At 47.1% G+C, this 14,541-nt stretch overlaps 7 protein-coding genes across 7 annotated transcripts; 5 read left to right on the top strand and 2 right to left on the bottom strand.

The window, feature by feature from the left end:
• Positions 1-158: 158 nt before the first annotated feature.
• Positions 159-690, bottom strand: EDB93DRAFT_1074686 (prefoldin subunit 6; the record flags this gene model as incomplete). The annotated part of the gene is made up of 4 exons (XM_041445109.1): positions 159-212; positions 275-335; positions 385-509; positions 562-690. The coding sequence occupies 4 exons, from the start codon at positions 688-690 to the stop codon at positions 159-161; spliced, it is 369 nt and encodes a 122-aa protein (XP_041313468.1).
• A 7-nt stretch (positions 691-697) lies between these two features.
• On the top strand, positions 698-3,698 carry EDB93DRAFT_11353 (gamma-glutamyltranspeptidase). The gene is made up of 19 exons (XM_041449107.1): positions 698-729; positions 802-1,141; positions 1,197-1,263; positions 1,315-1,475; positions 1,525-1,624; positions 1,683-1,713; positions 1,763-2,059; positions 2,114-2,132; positions 2,181-2,304; positions 2,362-2,375; positions 2,425-2,489; positions 2,539-2,601; positions 2,653-2,692; positions 2,752-2,802; positions 2,855-2,869; positions 2,922-3,004; positions 3,061-3,156; positions 3,215-3,410; positions 3,462-3,698. The coding sequence occupies exons 2-19, from the start codon at positions 982-984 to the stop codon at positions 3,614-3,616; spliced, it is 1,737 nt and encodes a 578-aa protein (XP_041313469.1). The 5' UTR covers positions 698-729; positions 802-981; the 3' UTR covers positions 3,617-3,698.
• Positions 3,699-3,736: 38 nt separating this feature from the next.
• Positions 3,737-5,415, bottom strand: EDB93DRAFT_1073548 (phosphatase 2C-like domain-containing protein; the record flags this gene model as incomplete). Its single annotated transcript, XM_041445021.1, has 10 exons — positions 3,737-3,765; positions 3,816-4,064; positions 4,115-4,185; positions 4,236-4,265; positions 4,317-4,463; positions 4,517-4,646; positions 4,697-4,920; positions 4,970-5,122; positions 5,178-5,247; positions 5,301-5,415. The coding sequence occupies 10 exons, from the start codon at positions 5,413-5,415 to the stop codon at positions 3,737-3,739; spliced, it is 1,218 nt and encodes a 405-aa protein (XP_041313470.1).
• A 462-nt stretch (positions 5,416-5,877) lies between these two features.
• EDB93DRAFT_11322 (histidine phosphatase superfamily) lies at positions 5,878-8,479 on the top strand. Its single transcript, XM_041448992.1, has 11 exons — positions 5,878-6,113; positions 6,174-6,338; positions 6,394-6,793; positions 6,849-6,931; positions 6,992-7,010; positions 7,067-7,346; positions 7,395-7,470; positions 7,535-7,540; positions 7,594-7,800; positions 7,854-7,927; positions 7,980-8,479. Exons 1-11 carry the CDS (start codon positions 6,086-6,088, stop codon positions 8,268-8,270), a joined length of 1,629 nt encoding a protein of 542 aa, XP_041313471.1. The 5' UTR covers positions 5,878-6,085; the 3' UTR covers positions 8,271-8,479.
• Positions 8,480-8,683: 204 nt separating this feature from the next.
• EDB93DRAFT_1324290 (histidine phosphatase superfamily) lies at positions 8,684-11,296 on the top strand. The gene is made up of 10 exons (XM_041455007.1): positions 8,684-9,122; positions 9,176-9,575; positions 9,626-9,714; positions 9,777-9,795; positions 9,851-10,130; positions 10,179-10,254; positions 10,320-10,325; positions 10,379-10,585; positions 10,641-10,714; positions 10,768-11,296. The coding sequence occupies exons 1-10, from the start codon at positions 8,951-8,953 to the stop codon at positions 11,056-11,058; spliced, it is 1,614 nt and encodes a 537-aa protein (XP_041313472.1). The 5' UTR covers positions 8,684-8,950; the 3' UTR covers positions 11,059-11,296.
• A 153-nt stretch (positions 11,297-11,449) lies between these two features.
• EDB93DRAFT_1111762 (uncharacterized protein) lies at positions 11,450-13,335 on the top strand. The gene is made up of 10 exons (XM_041448103.1): positions 11,450-11,656; positions 11,709-11,817; positions 11,869-11,903; positions 11,958-11,991; positions 12,048-12,087; positions 12,147-12,153; positions 12,203-12,359; positions 12,421-12,661; positions 12,718-12,742; positions 12,791-13,335. Exons 1-10 carry the CDS (start codon positions 11,531-11,533, stop codon positions 13,151-13,153), a joined length of 1,137 nt encoding a protein of 378 aa, XP_041313473.1. The 5' UTR covers positions 11,450-11,530; the 3' UTR covers positions 13,154-13,335.
• A 79-nt stretch (positions 13,336-13,414) lies between these two features.
• Positions 13,415-14,520, top strand: EDB93DRAFT_12183 (Snf7 family). Its single transcript, XM_041451102.1, has 8 exons — positions 13,415-13,532; positions 13,597-13,639; positions 13,689-13,841; positions 13,896-14,048; positions 14,098-14,184; positions 14,235-14,307; positions 14,359-14,425; positions 14,477-14,520. Exons 1-7 carry the CDS (start codon positions 13,477-13,479, stop codon positions 14,412-14,414), a joined length of 621 nt encoding a protein of 206 aa, XP_041313474.1. The 5' UTR covers positions 13,415-13,476; the 3' UTR covers positions 14,415-14,425; positions 14,477-14,520.
• Positions 14,521-14,541: the final 21 nt, after the last annotated feature.

Consider the following 14,541-nt stretch of genomic DNA (forward strand, 5'->3'; position numbering starts at 1 on the left):
TGTAGGCTAGTATCTCTTTAGTAGCATGTATATGGTGTACATTGTATGAGTAGCATTCGGGGTGATCGCGGGGTAAAATACAAAATTTGTTCAATTGAGTTGACACTCCTGTAGGAACCAATCATTCGATTCCAAAGTACCTTCATTGCGATATGCGCCTAAGAACTTGGCGTAGTTTGAGCCTGCTGAAGCTTCGTTTGGATATCAACGAGCTGCGACGTAACGGATCGTTGAGTCAAACTCGTCATCGGGAAAAATGGGCAAGCGACATTACCTCATTCTTCTTTTTCTCTGACCTCTCCTCGCCATCATTTATCTGTGCATCTACGCGTTTTCTGTGATGCTGATAAGTCTTACAGTCAATCCGGACATGAAACCAATGACATTTCGCTCTTGATAAATTCCAGGCGCGTCTCCACATTGGTTTTGGCCTCATTCTGATCTTGAGGTACCAATACAGGTCCCACAAGTTTATAGACAACATTACTGGGGGTTAACTGCAAAAACTCCTGGAAGATGGAGGTGATAAAATGAATTTGGGAAGATGTTACTTCGGCGAACCTTTTTGACCATCTCATTCTCGGAAAGCTGGGCATCGAGACGAGTACGACTCTCCACCAAACTTGCTAGTTCTGTTTGTATTTTCTGGTACTCCGTTGATGCTGATTGGAAACGGAATTCTAGAGACATCGCGAAAAATAGACAAACCACCTCGTGCCCGATATCACAGTCAGTGACTCTGATTGTTATGTAATACTACCGTTGGTACTAAACATATACCATGATATGCCAATCTGACAGTGCGCCGGTGTTCCGTCAGGAATGCCTTGGTCACATTCCTTGCGCTCATGATCTGATCGTGTGTGAGCGCTTGGCACCTCGTTTTCAACTAATAGCTAACAATCTTGAGCCATTTCTCGTATCTCCTCCCCTCCATCTATCTCATTCCCTCCAGAAGACTAAGAGTCCGCATTCGCCACAATGAAAGTCAATTGGAGTAAGGTAGACCAACCTGATGTCTCCTTTCAGCAGTTTCCAAGCCGACGATCCCAAGTCTATGGTACCAAGGGTGTCGTCGCTTGTTCCCAACCTCTCGCAGCAGAAGCTGGACTTGAAATCCTGAGGAAAGGCGGGAATGCAGGTGAGTGCCGGTGTTCTCGATCTCAGCTTTCACTAAAGTGTGCTCTCGTTTGCAGCTGACGCTGCTGTTGCAACCTCTGCCGCTCTCAATGTGACCGAACCAAGTTGCTGCGGCATAGGAGGGCGAGTCTGTTCCAAAAGCCGTCGCATAATCCTAATCTGAGAGTGAAATAGGGATGCATTTTGTCTCTTTTATGATGCCAAGACGAAAACCATAAAGGCGATGAATGGCTCCGGTCACTCTCCTCAAAAATTGTCGGTCGATTACATGCGTCAACGAGGGGTTAAAGGCGGCCAGATTCCTCTTAGAGATCTCAACTGTGTCACCGTTCCAGGTTTGTTTTTTGATCTCTCTGATCACATGACGAATGAACAAGCGAGCAGGTGCTGCTGCTGCGTGGGTCGATACTGTGGAAACGTTCGGAAGCGGAAACGTCACCGTCGCTGAAGTTTTGGCGCCTGCGATTAGGCTCGCCGAGGAAGGGTCCGTGATATTTATCCCACTATTCATCGCCAAGTTTATTGACTACTCTTGGTTGTAGAGTTCCAGTATCCGAAATTCACAGTTATAATGCAAGTTCAGCTTTTGTTCACGTTGGGCAAGTTGCTGATATGTCTACAGTGGCAGCACTCGGAACAGTTGATACAAGATGCCTCGCCGAACGGACACGAAATGCTTTTGAACGGAAAAGCACCTCTCCCAGGTCAAATCATGAAGTTCCCCAACCTTGCCAAGACTTTCCGCGCTGTCGCGGAGCAAGGAAAGGATGGTTTCTATAAAGGTCGTATCGCAGAATCTATAGTGGAGCTCGTTCAAAGTAAAGGGGGTGTTATGGAGCTCGACGATCTTGCAAAGCACAAGACGTCATTCGTAGAACCCATCAAATACACTTATGCTGGAGATGTTACTGTTTATGAGGTAAGCCGTCGATGGTGTAATTTACGAGTCAATGCTGAATTTATCGTAATGTAGTGTCCTCCCAATGGTCAAGGTGAAAATAAACGAGTCCTTATTGAGCATAACTAATGCTCATTGCCAGGTATCACTGCACTGGTTGCTCTTGGCATCCTCGAACATATGCAGATACAACAAAAGATTCCGTCCCTCTTAGAATTAGAACACAACTCGGCCGAGTATCTCCATGCACTCATTGAGGCTCTGCGGTGCGTATTAGTGGTCGAATGCTCTGGATCATGGTCGTTGACGTCTCTTTTGTTTAGCCTCGCCTTTTCGGGTGGGATCATTATATGGCTTGCTTGTGTTTCGCAACTGACAGACAGCAGACACACAATACTACGTGACTGATCCCGAGTTCAACAAGATCCCAGTCGATGAACTACTAAGCAAAGTTAGCATTCGAGCCTGCATTACTCTATCGCATCTAATCTAGGCTTCAGGAATATCTATCCAAACGCGCAGCTCTATTCGACCCTCAAGCTAGAAACCCCGATATCGTCCACGTAAGCCTCATTCAATGACTATTCGTATTCAATTTACTCACAGTCGGGTAGGGAAACCCAGTGAACTCATCTGATACAGTTTACTTCACTGGTATGATAGTCAATGCAGCTTTATGCAGCGTTCATTCACCAATCGTTCTTGTGTTTCAGCTTCGGATCAGTGGGGGAATGCATGTAGTTTTATCCAGAGCAATTATGCAGGTGTGACATTCAGTTTTGCGCAAGTGCATGCGTTGATAATTTGCAACCAAAGGATTTGGGACAGGAGGTGACATTACATTGCGCCACATGTAAGACAACACTGAAGTTTTTATATGAAGCTGTACCCAAGGGATGCGGCTTTACCCTTCAGAACAGGGGCGCTGGATTCGTTCTGCAGGAGGGTCACCCTAACTGCTTACAGGTATATCATACAGCAAACTTAATGGTGCGGCCTATTGAATTGTGCCATTTTTGTAGGGCGGAAAGCGGCCATACCACACCATCATCCCAGCAATGGCTTTACGAGAGGACGATCTGTTCCTGTCCTACGGTGTAATGGGTGGTTTCATGCAGGTATATACTCACCCCTCTAGTGGCCGTAGATATAACAGTTAAATGAACATCATAACAGCCTCAAGGTCACGTCCAGGTCCTGCTTAACATGCTGCGTGGATTTACTGCCCAAGCTGCCCTTGATGCTCCTCGATTCTGCATCTCAGCTGGAATGCCTGACCCTGATGACAAGAATCCTGCTGCCTTCGGTGTGGCCAGCGGTGGGATTAACTTTGAAGACGCCATTCCTATGTCAACTATTCAGAAGCTTCGCGGTATGGCTTTTGTTTTTTTATGGCATCCCTTGTCTGAATGAGTCTCTTTAGCTATGGGTCATGATGCCAATGTCGTCAGCGGCTGGGAAAGGGGGACAATGGGCCGTGGACAGATCATTCAGAAGATTGTTGATGCGTCTGGCAAGACTGTTTGGGCTGCTGGGTGTGACCCAAGGTCGGACGGTCATGCCGTAGCGCAGATTTAAAGGCCTCCCTCAAAAGAGGCTGATCCATTGTACTGACACACTAGAAATGCAGGTCCAATAAATGTCTGCAAATGATGTAGAGAATTATGATTATGTGGTATACTTCGTGAATTCTCTAAATTACATTCTCCTTTGTCGCTCACTTCCGACTGTCATGACACTGTTAATCAACGAGGAAAAGAATACTCGAAACACTTACCCGCTTGCTGACTTCGATACTCGCGAAGAGCGCGTGTTCTGTCAGGCCCTTGAATCTCTCTCCAACCAGATAAAGGTACGACTATAACCGTTGCATTGTCTTCTCCACCCAACTCTTCGGAGTATGATAAGATTCGTTCGGCAGCTTTCTTTGGGTTTGGTGCGCCTCGGGCAACGTCGACTATTTCTTGATCGGATAGTATGGATGACACGCCATCGGAAACGATAATCATGTACGCCCATTTTGTGCCTGTCGAGGATGTAAAAGATTATAATAACACTCCACAGGAAGTGCAATACCTTCCAACAGTATAGTTCGAACGTCTGGTTCTGCAGTCACGCCGTATGGCTTCCACTTGAGATCTCCAAGGCTAAAACTGACATCAGCAAATCACTAGAAGTAGGCGGATGTACTGCTCACGCTCTCGTATTTGCAAGAGCACCCATCCAACTGCAAGGTCATTAACAGGGCACGATGATAGAGAGCGTTGCTTTGCCTTACCGAGACTCGCCAAACGAATCAGTGATAAGTGATGAACCCATCATCCGTCGGAGACGTGTGGACTCTATAAGGGTATCGGGGTGATGATTCTCGGTCATCGGGCAGACAAGACAGTCGTTGGTGCCACAAAGGAGTACTCGGGCATCGCTATTTGCATGTTTTCTAAACGCATGTCTATGTTTATTGGAAATATGACTAACCCAGCATGAGCAACTGTCAAAACAAGATTTGAAGATGAGAAGAACGGGCGGGTATCAAGGGAGTGGAGGATTGCGACGGAGGCTGTCGCTCCACATGTTCTGGCTTCACTCTCAATAGAAAGAAGGCGGTCTAAACTTACCCCGTTTATAAACGTAAATGGAAGAGAAAATATTGCTCACCAACTTCGAAGAATGCCTGGGTAGCTCGTGCCTCGAGATCTAGCGGAGGCATGTCACTAGACTGATGTATCCAAGGAGCAAGGGCACCCCCACTGAACCTCTTGAAATAACCCCCTTGGTCCTTGATCCACAGATACAACTCTGGGACGTGAGCCTTGTCGACGGATTCGAATAACCCATGCAACTCCTGGCGTAAGAACTGAGAAACGGTAGACCCGCCATGTCTGCATGGTGTCAACAGCTGCTATGTAACAAGATGGATATGATACATACCCATCATAAAGGCCGACAAAGACTACCTGACGTGTTAATGGATCACTAATGTTCTTTGGGTTCCAATCGATGCCAAGTGTTTTCTTCAAGCCTGCCTTTAGCCCGTCAGGATCCAAGAGCAATGATGCAAAAGCATAGTAATCTTCCTGGTGGCTGTGTGAAGAGAGACTGAGCCTCCGAGCAACGAAAGGCGAGGAAGAGCACTCACCCGCGAGTACCTCTTGACGATGCCACGCCTATGATTGTGGGCGAATGGAGTGGTACACGGCCTGCGCCACCTATACAAGGTAACTTGTTCATTCAAACCTCAAAACAAGAAAACGAAGCTAACCTGGCGTAGAGAAACGAACAAAGTCGTGATACCGGCGTGAGGAAACGATAGATGGGCACAATGTTGTATTCAAGGCTTTAGACCACTGTGATAGTAAAGACGGTAATCGTTGCATGCTAGTCGCAGCTAGTATCAAGGTTTGACGAGCATTGCTTCTCAATACATGAAGCTTAAAGTTAGCTAGAAGCCACTCTGGATGCACACTGAGCTTGTCATCAAGTGTATCCGAGCCAGTGCCGCACGGACCCAGTGAGAAAACAGCATGATAAGTCACGGTGGTTCTCAGTTCCAATCCCATCGGCAATGACATATTCTACTAGCAGGAACCTCAAGTCAACACGGGTGTGCCAGTATTGGCCCAACCCCGAGAGTCCGCGACATTTATGCAACGTTCAATCGTGACAATTTTTGATATACCGACGTCGCCGTCATGGTGACCCAACCTGCGCACGTAGTTTCGCTACCACTCTGATTTTATTATATAGGTAGCCGGCTATAGCTGAACATCCAGATTTCCGTGTGCCACAACGCATGTGAATCGGCCTCAAGCCTCCACGCGATTCCCGACCCCGGATATTTGATTGATTATCACCATGTTAATATCCATCATGATGCACGTTGGGGAACGAAATTACAGTGGTTATCGGAGTTACCCAAAAGGAAAAGAGGAATTGCCAGCAGCACTGTGTACTGTGGGGGCACATGCGATGATCGTTAAACGTTTATGATGCACTCCCTACAGAATTTTTTGGACCACGTTCTTAGACTCCCCGCCATTGATCATAATGATCGCGCATATCTGCTATAAATTATGCAAATCAAGTGTTTCATTCTTCTTCTGACCCCTCTAACTTGACAACATGTTTGCGGCAGGCGTTCTGCTATTCGCTCTACCGTTCTGCATCGCAGAGTCGGCATCCAGCTATGCAGGATCAACCATTGTTGATTCTTATCCTCCCCCCAGTGCTACTAGCGACCCTTCTGTCGACGCTTACTTCCCAGATGGATCTCAAGTTGGTTATCCAGGTCCAACGCCTAGTCAGTGATAATGCTATTTGTATTTCATGTCTTATAATAACAACAACAAAAACAGCTGGTGCTGAACCTGCGGCCATTGTCACGGCTATCCCGTTCGCTAAGGTCGAAAACGCATTTCCCTTGTCAAGGCCCAAAGCAGCAGGCGGCGCAGACACCAATTTCAATGTGATGCGTCACTGGGGCAACTTGGCCCCCATGTACTCTGTGGAGTCATTTGGTCTTCCTGATGCATGCCCCATCATCCCAGAAGGGTGTGGCATCAACGCGGTACATCTCTTGATGCGCCATGGCGCCCGCTATCCAACATCTGGCGAGGGAGTTGCTGAATTTGCCTCAGAAATCCATGCTGCTGCATCGAAAGAAGGCTTCGATGTCACAGGTGATTTGGAATTCTTGGCAACCTGGACGTATAAGTTGGGTGCGGAGATTTTGACGCCTTATGGTCGCGACTCGCTGTACGTTCGCTCTCCTTTATGATACTTCTTCTGACGCTCCCCTCATCAGCTTTAGCAACGGAGTTGCCTTCCGCTACAGATATGGCGAGTTGCTTAACGCCTTCACGGACCTCCCAGTATTTCGTACCACTTCTGAGGGTTTGTCTTCATCAAAAATTGTTTTACAACGTGCTCTAATAGTTTTTTTACATGGTATAGATCGCATGTTGGATTCTGCGTGAGTGATCCATTCATTTTTTTTGCATTCTCTATGCCTGATAGTGCTATCGGTAGCCTGAACTTTGCTGCCGGATTTTTTGGCCTCAAAACTTACGAGACCGACTATCACCAGGAGATTATCATCGAGGAGAACAACTTCAACAACACCCTCGCTCCTTATGATGTGTGCCCCAACGTCAATACGGAGGACGTTGGTAACTTCGGTGGCATTCAGGGTCAGAAATGGGCGGATATCTATCTGAAACATGCTCGGAAGCGCTTGCAACCAATGATTCAAGGATTTAATTTGACTACCTCACGATTGATCGACATGCAAGAAATGTGCGCCTATGAGGTAATCACATGATTTACGCGTTCTTGGTCGATTTCTGACTTCCTGCAGACCGTAGCTCTCGGATATTCCAAGTTTTGTGACCTCTTCACTGAGAAAGAATGGGAAGGATACGAGTATTACACCGGTATGTTTCCTCAAATTAACTTTACTGTTGCTTTGCTGAACTCGGTGCTGATTTCTATTTGCAGATCTTAGTGAGCGCACTGACTTGTAGCCTGAGTCACTAACGACTTTTTCGTGAACTTAGATTTTTGGTACAGCAGCGGACCAGGCAATCCAACAGCAGCAGCGCAGGGTCTTGGCTGGGTTCAAGAACTAGTGTCGCGTCTCACTCACACTCCCATCAATGTCTGGAACAGCAGCACCAACGGCACTCTCGATTCGAACAACATCACATTCCCCCTCAATCAACCGATATATGTTGACGCTACCCACGACACCGTTATTTCCAGTAGTATGTTGCCACTTCCTTTTTTCCAATGCACGACTACTGACGGAAGGGCTTAGTCGTCACTACTCTGAACTTCACCAGTCTAGCTGCAAATGGTCCTCTGCCAACCAACCATATACCCCCTCACCGTGTACGCAGTCTCATTGACCACCGCTTGCTTCAATTCTGACCAATCACGCCAGTCTTACATTGCTAGTCAGATTGCACCCTTTTCCAGCCAGCTTGTAGCGCAAGTACTCAGTTGCCCAGCCTCAGAGGAGCCAACTCATATCCGGTTCCTTCTAAATGATGGCGTGGTGCCACTGACGGGCATCCGTGGTTGCAAGAAAGATTCGAACGGTCTCTGCGCACTGCCCAGTTTCATCAGCGCAATGCATGAACGAATTGGGCAGATCGACTATGCGCATGATTGCTTCGTCAATTATACCATGCCCGATCCCGACAATATCATCGATGGAAGATATCCTAGTTAAAAGGATGATTGGGTAAACAGTCGTATATACTCTCAAGTTTCCACCTACGGGCGATCAACCTAAAGATTCACCCGAACATTAAATAAATTTAATCAAATTAATTTCAAGGCGAGAAAAAAGAGGGATCACACTTGTGCCGGCGGACACTTGTCTAGCAACGAGCCCGTAGACTTACAACTTGAAACTCTCCATTATATGGCTGGCACGGGGACCTGACTTTAAGCGTTGTAGTGCCCTCGGCTTGTTGGATTTATCGGTAGCTCCGAGTCGGAGCTCATCACTGATAGAGCACGCAGTATAATATTCTTGAATATGAATAATGCACGTGAGCGACGCGCTATAGCTCAACACGTGAGTGCGTGAGCTGGCAATAGTTTGACTCGGATGGCCAAACATTTGACTCCATAAGCAGTCTTTAATTACTGCCATGAAAAAAGGTGTTTCTGCCATCTGCCACGCTGGCAGAATGCACCATCATGCAATCATTAATGGTTCTGTTCGGAATTACCTCAGTGACATAGTTCTAGGCCACGGCACTTAGCTCACTTGTAGTTCAACCGCCAAGTCACCCACTGTCTACATTCAAACTCGTATCCGCCTGGTCTGCTTGTCAGATGTTGTAAATGGTTTTTTCGTTGTCTTGCTCAGAAAAGCAGTAGTTGGTATAAACTTATCAAGCTATGTTTGCCGCCGTTCTGCTGCTCGTTTTGCCGTTCTGTACCGCAGAGTCTGCATCCAGTTATGCAGGATCAACCGTCGTTGATTCTTACCCTCCCCCCGGCGCCATCAAAACTGCTGTTGACGCTTACTTCCCGGATGGATCTCAAGTCGGTTATTTAGGTCCAACGTCTAGTGAGTGATAATGCTACTTGTATTTCCTGTCTTATAATCGTAATAAAAAACAGCTGGTGCTGAACCTGCGGCCATTGCCACTGCCATCCCATTCTCTAAAGCTGAAAACGCATTTCCCTTGTCGAGGCCCAATTCGGCAGACGGCGCAGACATCGCTTTTGATGTGATGCGTCACTGGGGCAACTCGGCCCCCATGTACTCCGTAGAGTCCTTTGGTCTTCCTGGTGCATCCCCCATCATACCAGAAGGGTGTGGCATCAACGCGGTACATCTCTTGATGCGCCATGGCGCTCGCTATCCAACCTCTGAATTTGGACTTTCTCACTTCGCCTCTAAAATTCACACTGCTGCATCGAAACAAGGCTTCAATGTCACTGGTGATTTGGAATTCTTGGCAACCTGGACGTATAAGTTGGGCGTGGAGATCTTGACGCCTTATGGCCGCGACTCGCTGTACGTTCTATCTCCTTTACGATACTTCCTTTGACGCTCCCCTCCATCAGCTTTAGCAACGGAGTTGCCTTCCGCTACAGATATGGCGAGTTGCTTAATGCCTTCACGGACCTCCCAGTATTCCGTACCACTTCTGAAGGTTTGTCTTCAGCGAAAGTTTGTTTTACAACGTGCTCTAATAGTTTTTTTTACATGGTATAGATCGCATGTTGGATTCTGCGTGAGTGATCCATTCATCTTTTTGCGTTCCCTATGTCTGATAATGCTATCGGTAGCCTGAACTTTGCCGCAGGTTTTTTTGGCCTCAGAACTTACGAGACCGATTATCACCAGGAGATTATCATCGAGGAGAACAACTTCAACAACACACTCGCTCCTAGTCGTGTGTGCCCAAACTCCAATACGGCGGATATCGGTAGATTCGGTAACACTCAAGCTAAGAAGTGGGCAAATATCTATCTCATCGATGCTCGGAAGCGCTTGCAACCAATGATCCAAGGATTCAATTTGACCATCTCACGATTGGTCGACATGCAACAAATGTGCACCTATGAGGTAATCGTGTCATTTGCGCGTTCTTGGTCGATTTCTGACATCCCGCAGACCGTAGCCCTCGGATATTCCAAGTTTTGTGACCTCTTCACTGAGGAAGAATGGGAAGGATACGAATATTACGTCGGTATGTTTCTCTCAAATTATCTTTGCTGTTGCCTTGCTGAACTCGGTGCTGATATCTATTTGCAGATCTTAGTGAGCGCACTGACTTGTAGCCTGAGTCACTAACGACTTTTTCGTGAACTTAGATTTTTGGTACAGCAGCGGACCAGGCAATCCAACAGCAGCAGCGCAGGGTCTTGGCTGGGTTCAAGAACTAGTGTCGCGTCTCACTCACACTCCCATCAATGTCTGGAACAGCAGCACCAACGGCACTCTCGATTCGAACAACATCACATTCCCTCTTGATCAACCTATATATGTGGACGTTACCCACGACACTGTCATTTCCAGTAGTATGCTACCACTTCCTTTTTTTTCCAATGCAAGACTGCTGACGGAAGGGCTTAGTCGTCACTACTCTGAACTTCACCAGTCTAGCTGCAAGTGGTCCTTTGCCAACCGACCATATACCCCTTCACCGTGTACGCCGTCTCATAGACCTACCGCTTGCCTCGATTCTGACCAGTCACGCCAGTCTTACATTGCTAGTCAGATTGTTCCTTTTGCCAGCCAGCTTGTAGCTCAAGTACTCAGTTGCCCAGCCTCAGAGGGGCCAACTCATATCCGGTTCCTTCTAAATGATGGCGTGGTGCCACTGACGGGCATCCGTGGTTGCACGGAAGACTCAAACGGTCTTTGCGCACTGCCTGGTTTCATCAGCGGAATGCATGAACGGATCGGGCAGATTGACTTTGCGCATGATTGTTACGGTAATTATACACTACCCAATCCAGACAACATTGTCGATGGAAGATACCCTGGATGATATATTATACCCCGGAGAATATAATTACAACCATGTGGTTGTGACACCTCGCGTGTATTTCATAGGATCGACGATCAACGACCATTCAACGGGGTGCTCCTCCTCTTGACCCGTTCAAGTTGTTGGTTTCCGCAGTTTTCTTTCTTCGCTTGCAATACTGTTCGCCTTGCCGACCCTTGATATTCTCACCATGTATTTTCCCTTGCAAGACAATCATATATTTTTCACTTAAAGATTTACCCCAAGTCCGGCGGATGCGAAACTTTGTCTCTGTGATCGATCGACAGCTCAACGACAGCTAGTTTGTCTCATTTTGTTCCATATTAGGGAATTTAATTGCCAAATGTGCAGCCCCTGAAGACGACTTGATCAATAAAAACACACGCACAATCCGAAATACGGACGAGCGGCGCCTATAAAAACAATTTAAGTGCAGAATGTGGTGCTGCCGCAACAACTCGTCGTCTACACTATGGCAAATTTGCTGCAGGAAAGTTCGACGGCTTTCGACTTCAATGATAGGCTGGGCCTAGTCTTCATCGTAGAGGCGGCAACACTATCTGTGCTGGCTATCTCAAGTCTTCTCGCATACATTACTGTAGGTATCATATTCAGTTTCCAAGCTCCCAGACTTACCACAAGCTCCTTAGTATAGCGCTGTCACAATCCGAATGGGTGCCACACGCAGATGGTCGACGGACACTCACGTTCATTATTATTTCTTAAATCTAATGCTCTTCGACCTCATCCAAGCAATCGGTGAGCCATTCATTAAAGCGCCAGTACCATGGTCTTCTAACAATCTTGCAGGGGGGATGTTCGATATCGCGTGGATTGATGCCGCGGTGGGTTAACACTTTGTATCATGACCGCTCAATAAAACTGAGCTTGATCCGCAGGAAATATACCCCGGCACCATATGCACCGTGCAAGGTATCATCATTTCTTGAAGTAGAGCCTTGGGCGCCCATTCATCGCCATCATCACAGGTGCCTTCAAACATGTGGGAAATACTGGGGCAGCTTTCAGGCGAGTCTGAAATATCATTTGGTTTTACATCTAGATGCTAATTAATTTTCGCATAACAGTACGATTGTAACTACTTCTTCATGGAAACCTTTCTCGTGCTAATTTGTTTCTGCAGTTTATTGCCTTGCACACGATGCAGGTGCTGGTATTGAGGTGGACGTCCCCTCCAAAATCAGCGTTATTTTTCTCAGTCATCATATGGCTAATCGTTGGCCTGATGGTCGGAATCCCGAATATAATTATTGACGATTTCTATGGACCCACTGGGCATTGTACGTCCGCGATTCAGTGAGAGAGGTCATCTACGTGGCTAAATACCTTTGCATTGGACAGGGTGCTGGATTGAACGTAACAACTTCCAACGAATTGGTCTTCAATATATGTGGATGTGGCTTGCAGCATTCATCACTGTCGTTGTTTACATCTTCCTTGCTCTTGTGGTCAAACGGATCATTAGCATTGATGGACACAAGATTCGATGGACGTCCCCCGAGATCCGGAGTGTCACGCCGTCCGATGGTTCTGATCCCCGACAACGGGGAGACGAAGGAAACATCGCGCTACGAATGCTCTTGTGAGTTTGATGATGGCCCACAGTCAGCGGACCGTTCCTAACCTTTACTTTTCCAGCTACCCTGCGGTTTACATTGTCACAGTAGGTGGACTTACTCATTAGCTACTTACCCTCTGATCTTTTCGACAGGTGTTACCTATCACTGCTGCCCGCTTCACCCAGTTTCATACACAAAAAGTCCCCTGGGGAGTGACGGCTTGGGCAGACACCCTTCTTCTCTTGTCGGGATTCTTCAATACGATCCTATATACTCTGACGCGCCCAAAGCTCCTTCCACACAGACGTCGGTCGCCCTCGCGGGTTGTTCTAACATCCAGTGGCTCGAATCTTGGTAGGACTAACCGGTTTCAAAACCACAAGCACTTTCATGATCGTTATGATATGAAATCTGAAGAAGGAGAGCTCCCTTCCATGAGTTATGAACTCGGAGAACCCCGGCGCTCCTCATCCGAGTTGCGCTTTGCTCACCCTGCGATAGATATCAAGCAATGATTGTTTTGTATTTTTATGGGACACAGTTCCCGCTACTATGTTACTCGCGCTGCTTTATGACAGTGCGTGCACAGAGTCCAGATTTTATACTTGTATTGCAGCACGTTTAATCCAGCTTTGACACTATGTAGACAACATCCTTAATGTTATATTGCAATTAAATGTAAATGTTGTTTGTGGCCCATGGGGCGAATGACCCGGATTCAGCCACTTCAGTGGTGGCAGTGTACTATTTGCTAATAAGCTTAGTTCACCGTGCTCGGAACCTCTCGCACAAGGACTGACTCGGTGGTCTCCACAACATCTTCAACATAGACATTACCATGGGGTCGAGCCAGTCGACACCCAAGGTCACTGCTCATGATCGGGCGATTCTTGAGTGCGTGGTCTTTCTTGATTTCTCAACCAAACGGTAACGCCAAACAAGTGTATCTGTTATGTAGTCTTAAACTTCAGCGCGATAAGCTGAAGCAGTACCAGAAGAAGGTTTGACTACACTCATAGACGTTGTGCGTCTATAATCCTTTGAATATAGATACAAGTTGTGCTCGATCGTGAGCATGAAATTGCGAAAGCCCACCTGGCTACCGGTCAGAAGGACCGTGCCGTCATAGCCCTCCGAAGGCGCAAGTATCAGCAGAGCTTGCTGCTGAAGACCGACAGTCAATTAGAGAACTTGGAACAATTAGTCCGCCTCATCCATATTGTTCAAATGTTCGCTGAAACCCTATGTCCCTCGTAGGTATCCACCATCGAGTTTTCTTTGGTCGAGGTTTCTGTTCTTCACGGTCTCAAGCAAGGAAATGAAGTTCTTCAAGAAATTCACCGTGAAATGAGTATTGAGAGCGTTGAGAAGCTCATGGATGAGACGCAAGAAGCGAGAGAGTATCAGCGAGTATGTTATAATTCTGCGCTGCTTGTGTTGTATTGAGGGTGGTGTACAGGAAATCGGTGATTTGCTAGCGAACCGATTAACACATGATGAAGAGGACGCCGTGCAGGCGGAGCTCTTGGCATTACAAGGGGATGCGGTCAGTACGAGCTGTCGGACATTATTTCACCCTTTTCACATGATATCTAGCTTGGACATGCGGATCCTGAAGTGCGCCTGGAGTTGCCATCTCCACCTAGGTCGCTGCCACTTGTTTCAGAAGGTCAGAATAGTTCACGATTGTCGGACGGCCTTCATCCTCATTTCTATCTAGAAGCCCAACAAGTACCCCAAGAGAATAGGAGAGAGCGAGTTCCCGTACCTGGTTAGCACGGATACTAGTATCAGACATTTTTATTTTTGTATTACTCGTATCCTCATTCGGGGCCTAGGCCTTCTCCAGACATCTATAGATACTACGACACTACAGTAGAATGGCAGTTAATGATACAGATAT

This window comes from Suillus bovinus (genome assembly GCF_016758785.1).
Source record: "Suillus bovinus strain UH-Sbo-P2 chromosome Unknown EDB93scaffold_1, whole genome shotgun sequence".
NCBI lineage: Eukaryota > Fungi > Basidiomycota > Agaricomycetes > Boletales > Suillaceae > Suillus > Suillus bovinus.

Excerpts from the sequence above, each read along its gene's own strand:
- EDB93DRAFT_1324290 (XM_041455007.1), top strand. The coding sequence starts at position 8,951 with ATGTTTGCCGCCGTTCTGCTGCTCGTTTTGCCGTTCTGTACCGCAGAG. Across the intron at positions 9,123-9,175 it reads TTATTTAGGTCCAACGTCTA|CTGGTGCTGAACCTGCGGCC; the intron begins GTGAGTGATAAT and ends AATAAAAAACAG. Across the intron at positions 10,586-10,640 it reads CGACACTGTCATTTCCAGTA|TCGTCACTACTCTGAACTTC; the intron begins GTATGCTACCAC and ends GGAAGGGCTTAG.
- EDB93DRAFT_1111762 (XM_041448103.1), top strand. The coding sequence starts at position 11,531 with ATGGCAAATTTGCTGCAGGAAAGTTCGACGGCTTTCGACTTCAATGAT. Across the intron at positions 11,992-12,047 it reads CACCATATGCACCGTGCAAG|GTGCCTTCAAACATGTGGGA; the intron begins GTATCATCATTT and ends CCATCATCACAG. Across the intron at positions 12,360-12,420 it reads CTATGGACCCACTGGGCATT|GGTGCTGGATTGAACGTAAC; the intron begins GTACGTCCGCGA and ends TGCATTGGACAG.
- EDB93DRAFT_11322 (XM_041448992.1), top strand. The coding sequence starts at position 6,086 with ATGATCGCGCATATCTGCTATAAATTAT. Across the intron at positions 6,339-6,393 it reads TTATCCAGGTCCAACGCCTA|CTGGTGCTGAACCTGCGGCC; the intron begins GTCAGTGATAAT and ends CAACAAAAACAG. Across the intron at positions 7,347-7,394 it reads AAGAAATGTGCGCCTATGAG|ACCGTAGCTCTCGGATATTC; the intron begins GTAATCACATGA and ends GACTTCCTGCAG.
- EDB93DRAFT_11353 (XM_041449107.1), top strand. The coding sequence starts at position 982 with ATGAAAGTCAATTGGAGTAAGGTAGACCAACCTGATGTCTCCTTTCAG. Across the intron at positions 3,005-3,060 it reads GTCACCCTAACTGCTTACAG|GGCGGAAAGCGGCCATACCA; the intron begins GTATATCATACA and ends CCATTTTTGTAG. Across the intron at positions 3,157-3,214 it reads TAATGGGTGGTTTCATGCAG|CCTCAAGGTCACGTCCAGGT; the intron begins GTATATACTCAC and ends ACATCATAACAG.
- EDB93DRAFT_12183 (XM_041451102.1), top strand. The coding sequence starts at position 13,477 with ATGGGGTCGAGCCAGTCGACACCCAAGGTCACTGCTCATGATCGGGCG. Across the intron at positions 13,640-13,688 it reads TGAAGCAGTACCAGAAGAAG|ATACAAGTTGTGCTCGATCG; the intron begins GTTTGACTACAC and ends CTTTGAATATAG. Across the intron at positions 14,049-14,097 it reads AAGCGAGAGAGTATCAGCGA|GAAATCGGTGATTTGCTAGC; the intron begins GTATGTTATAAT and ends GGTGGTGTACAG.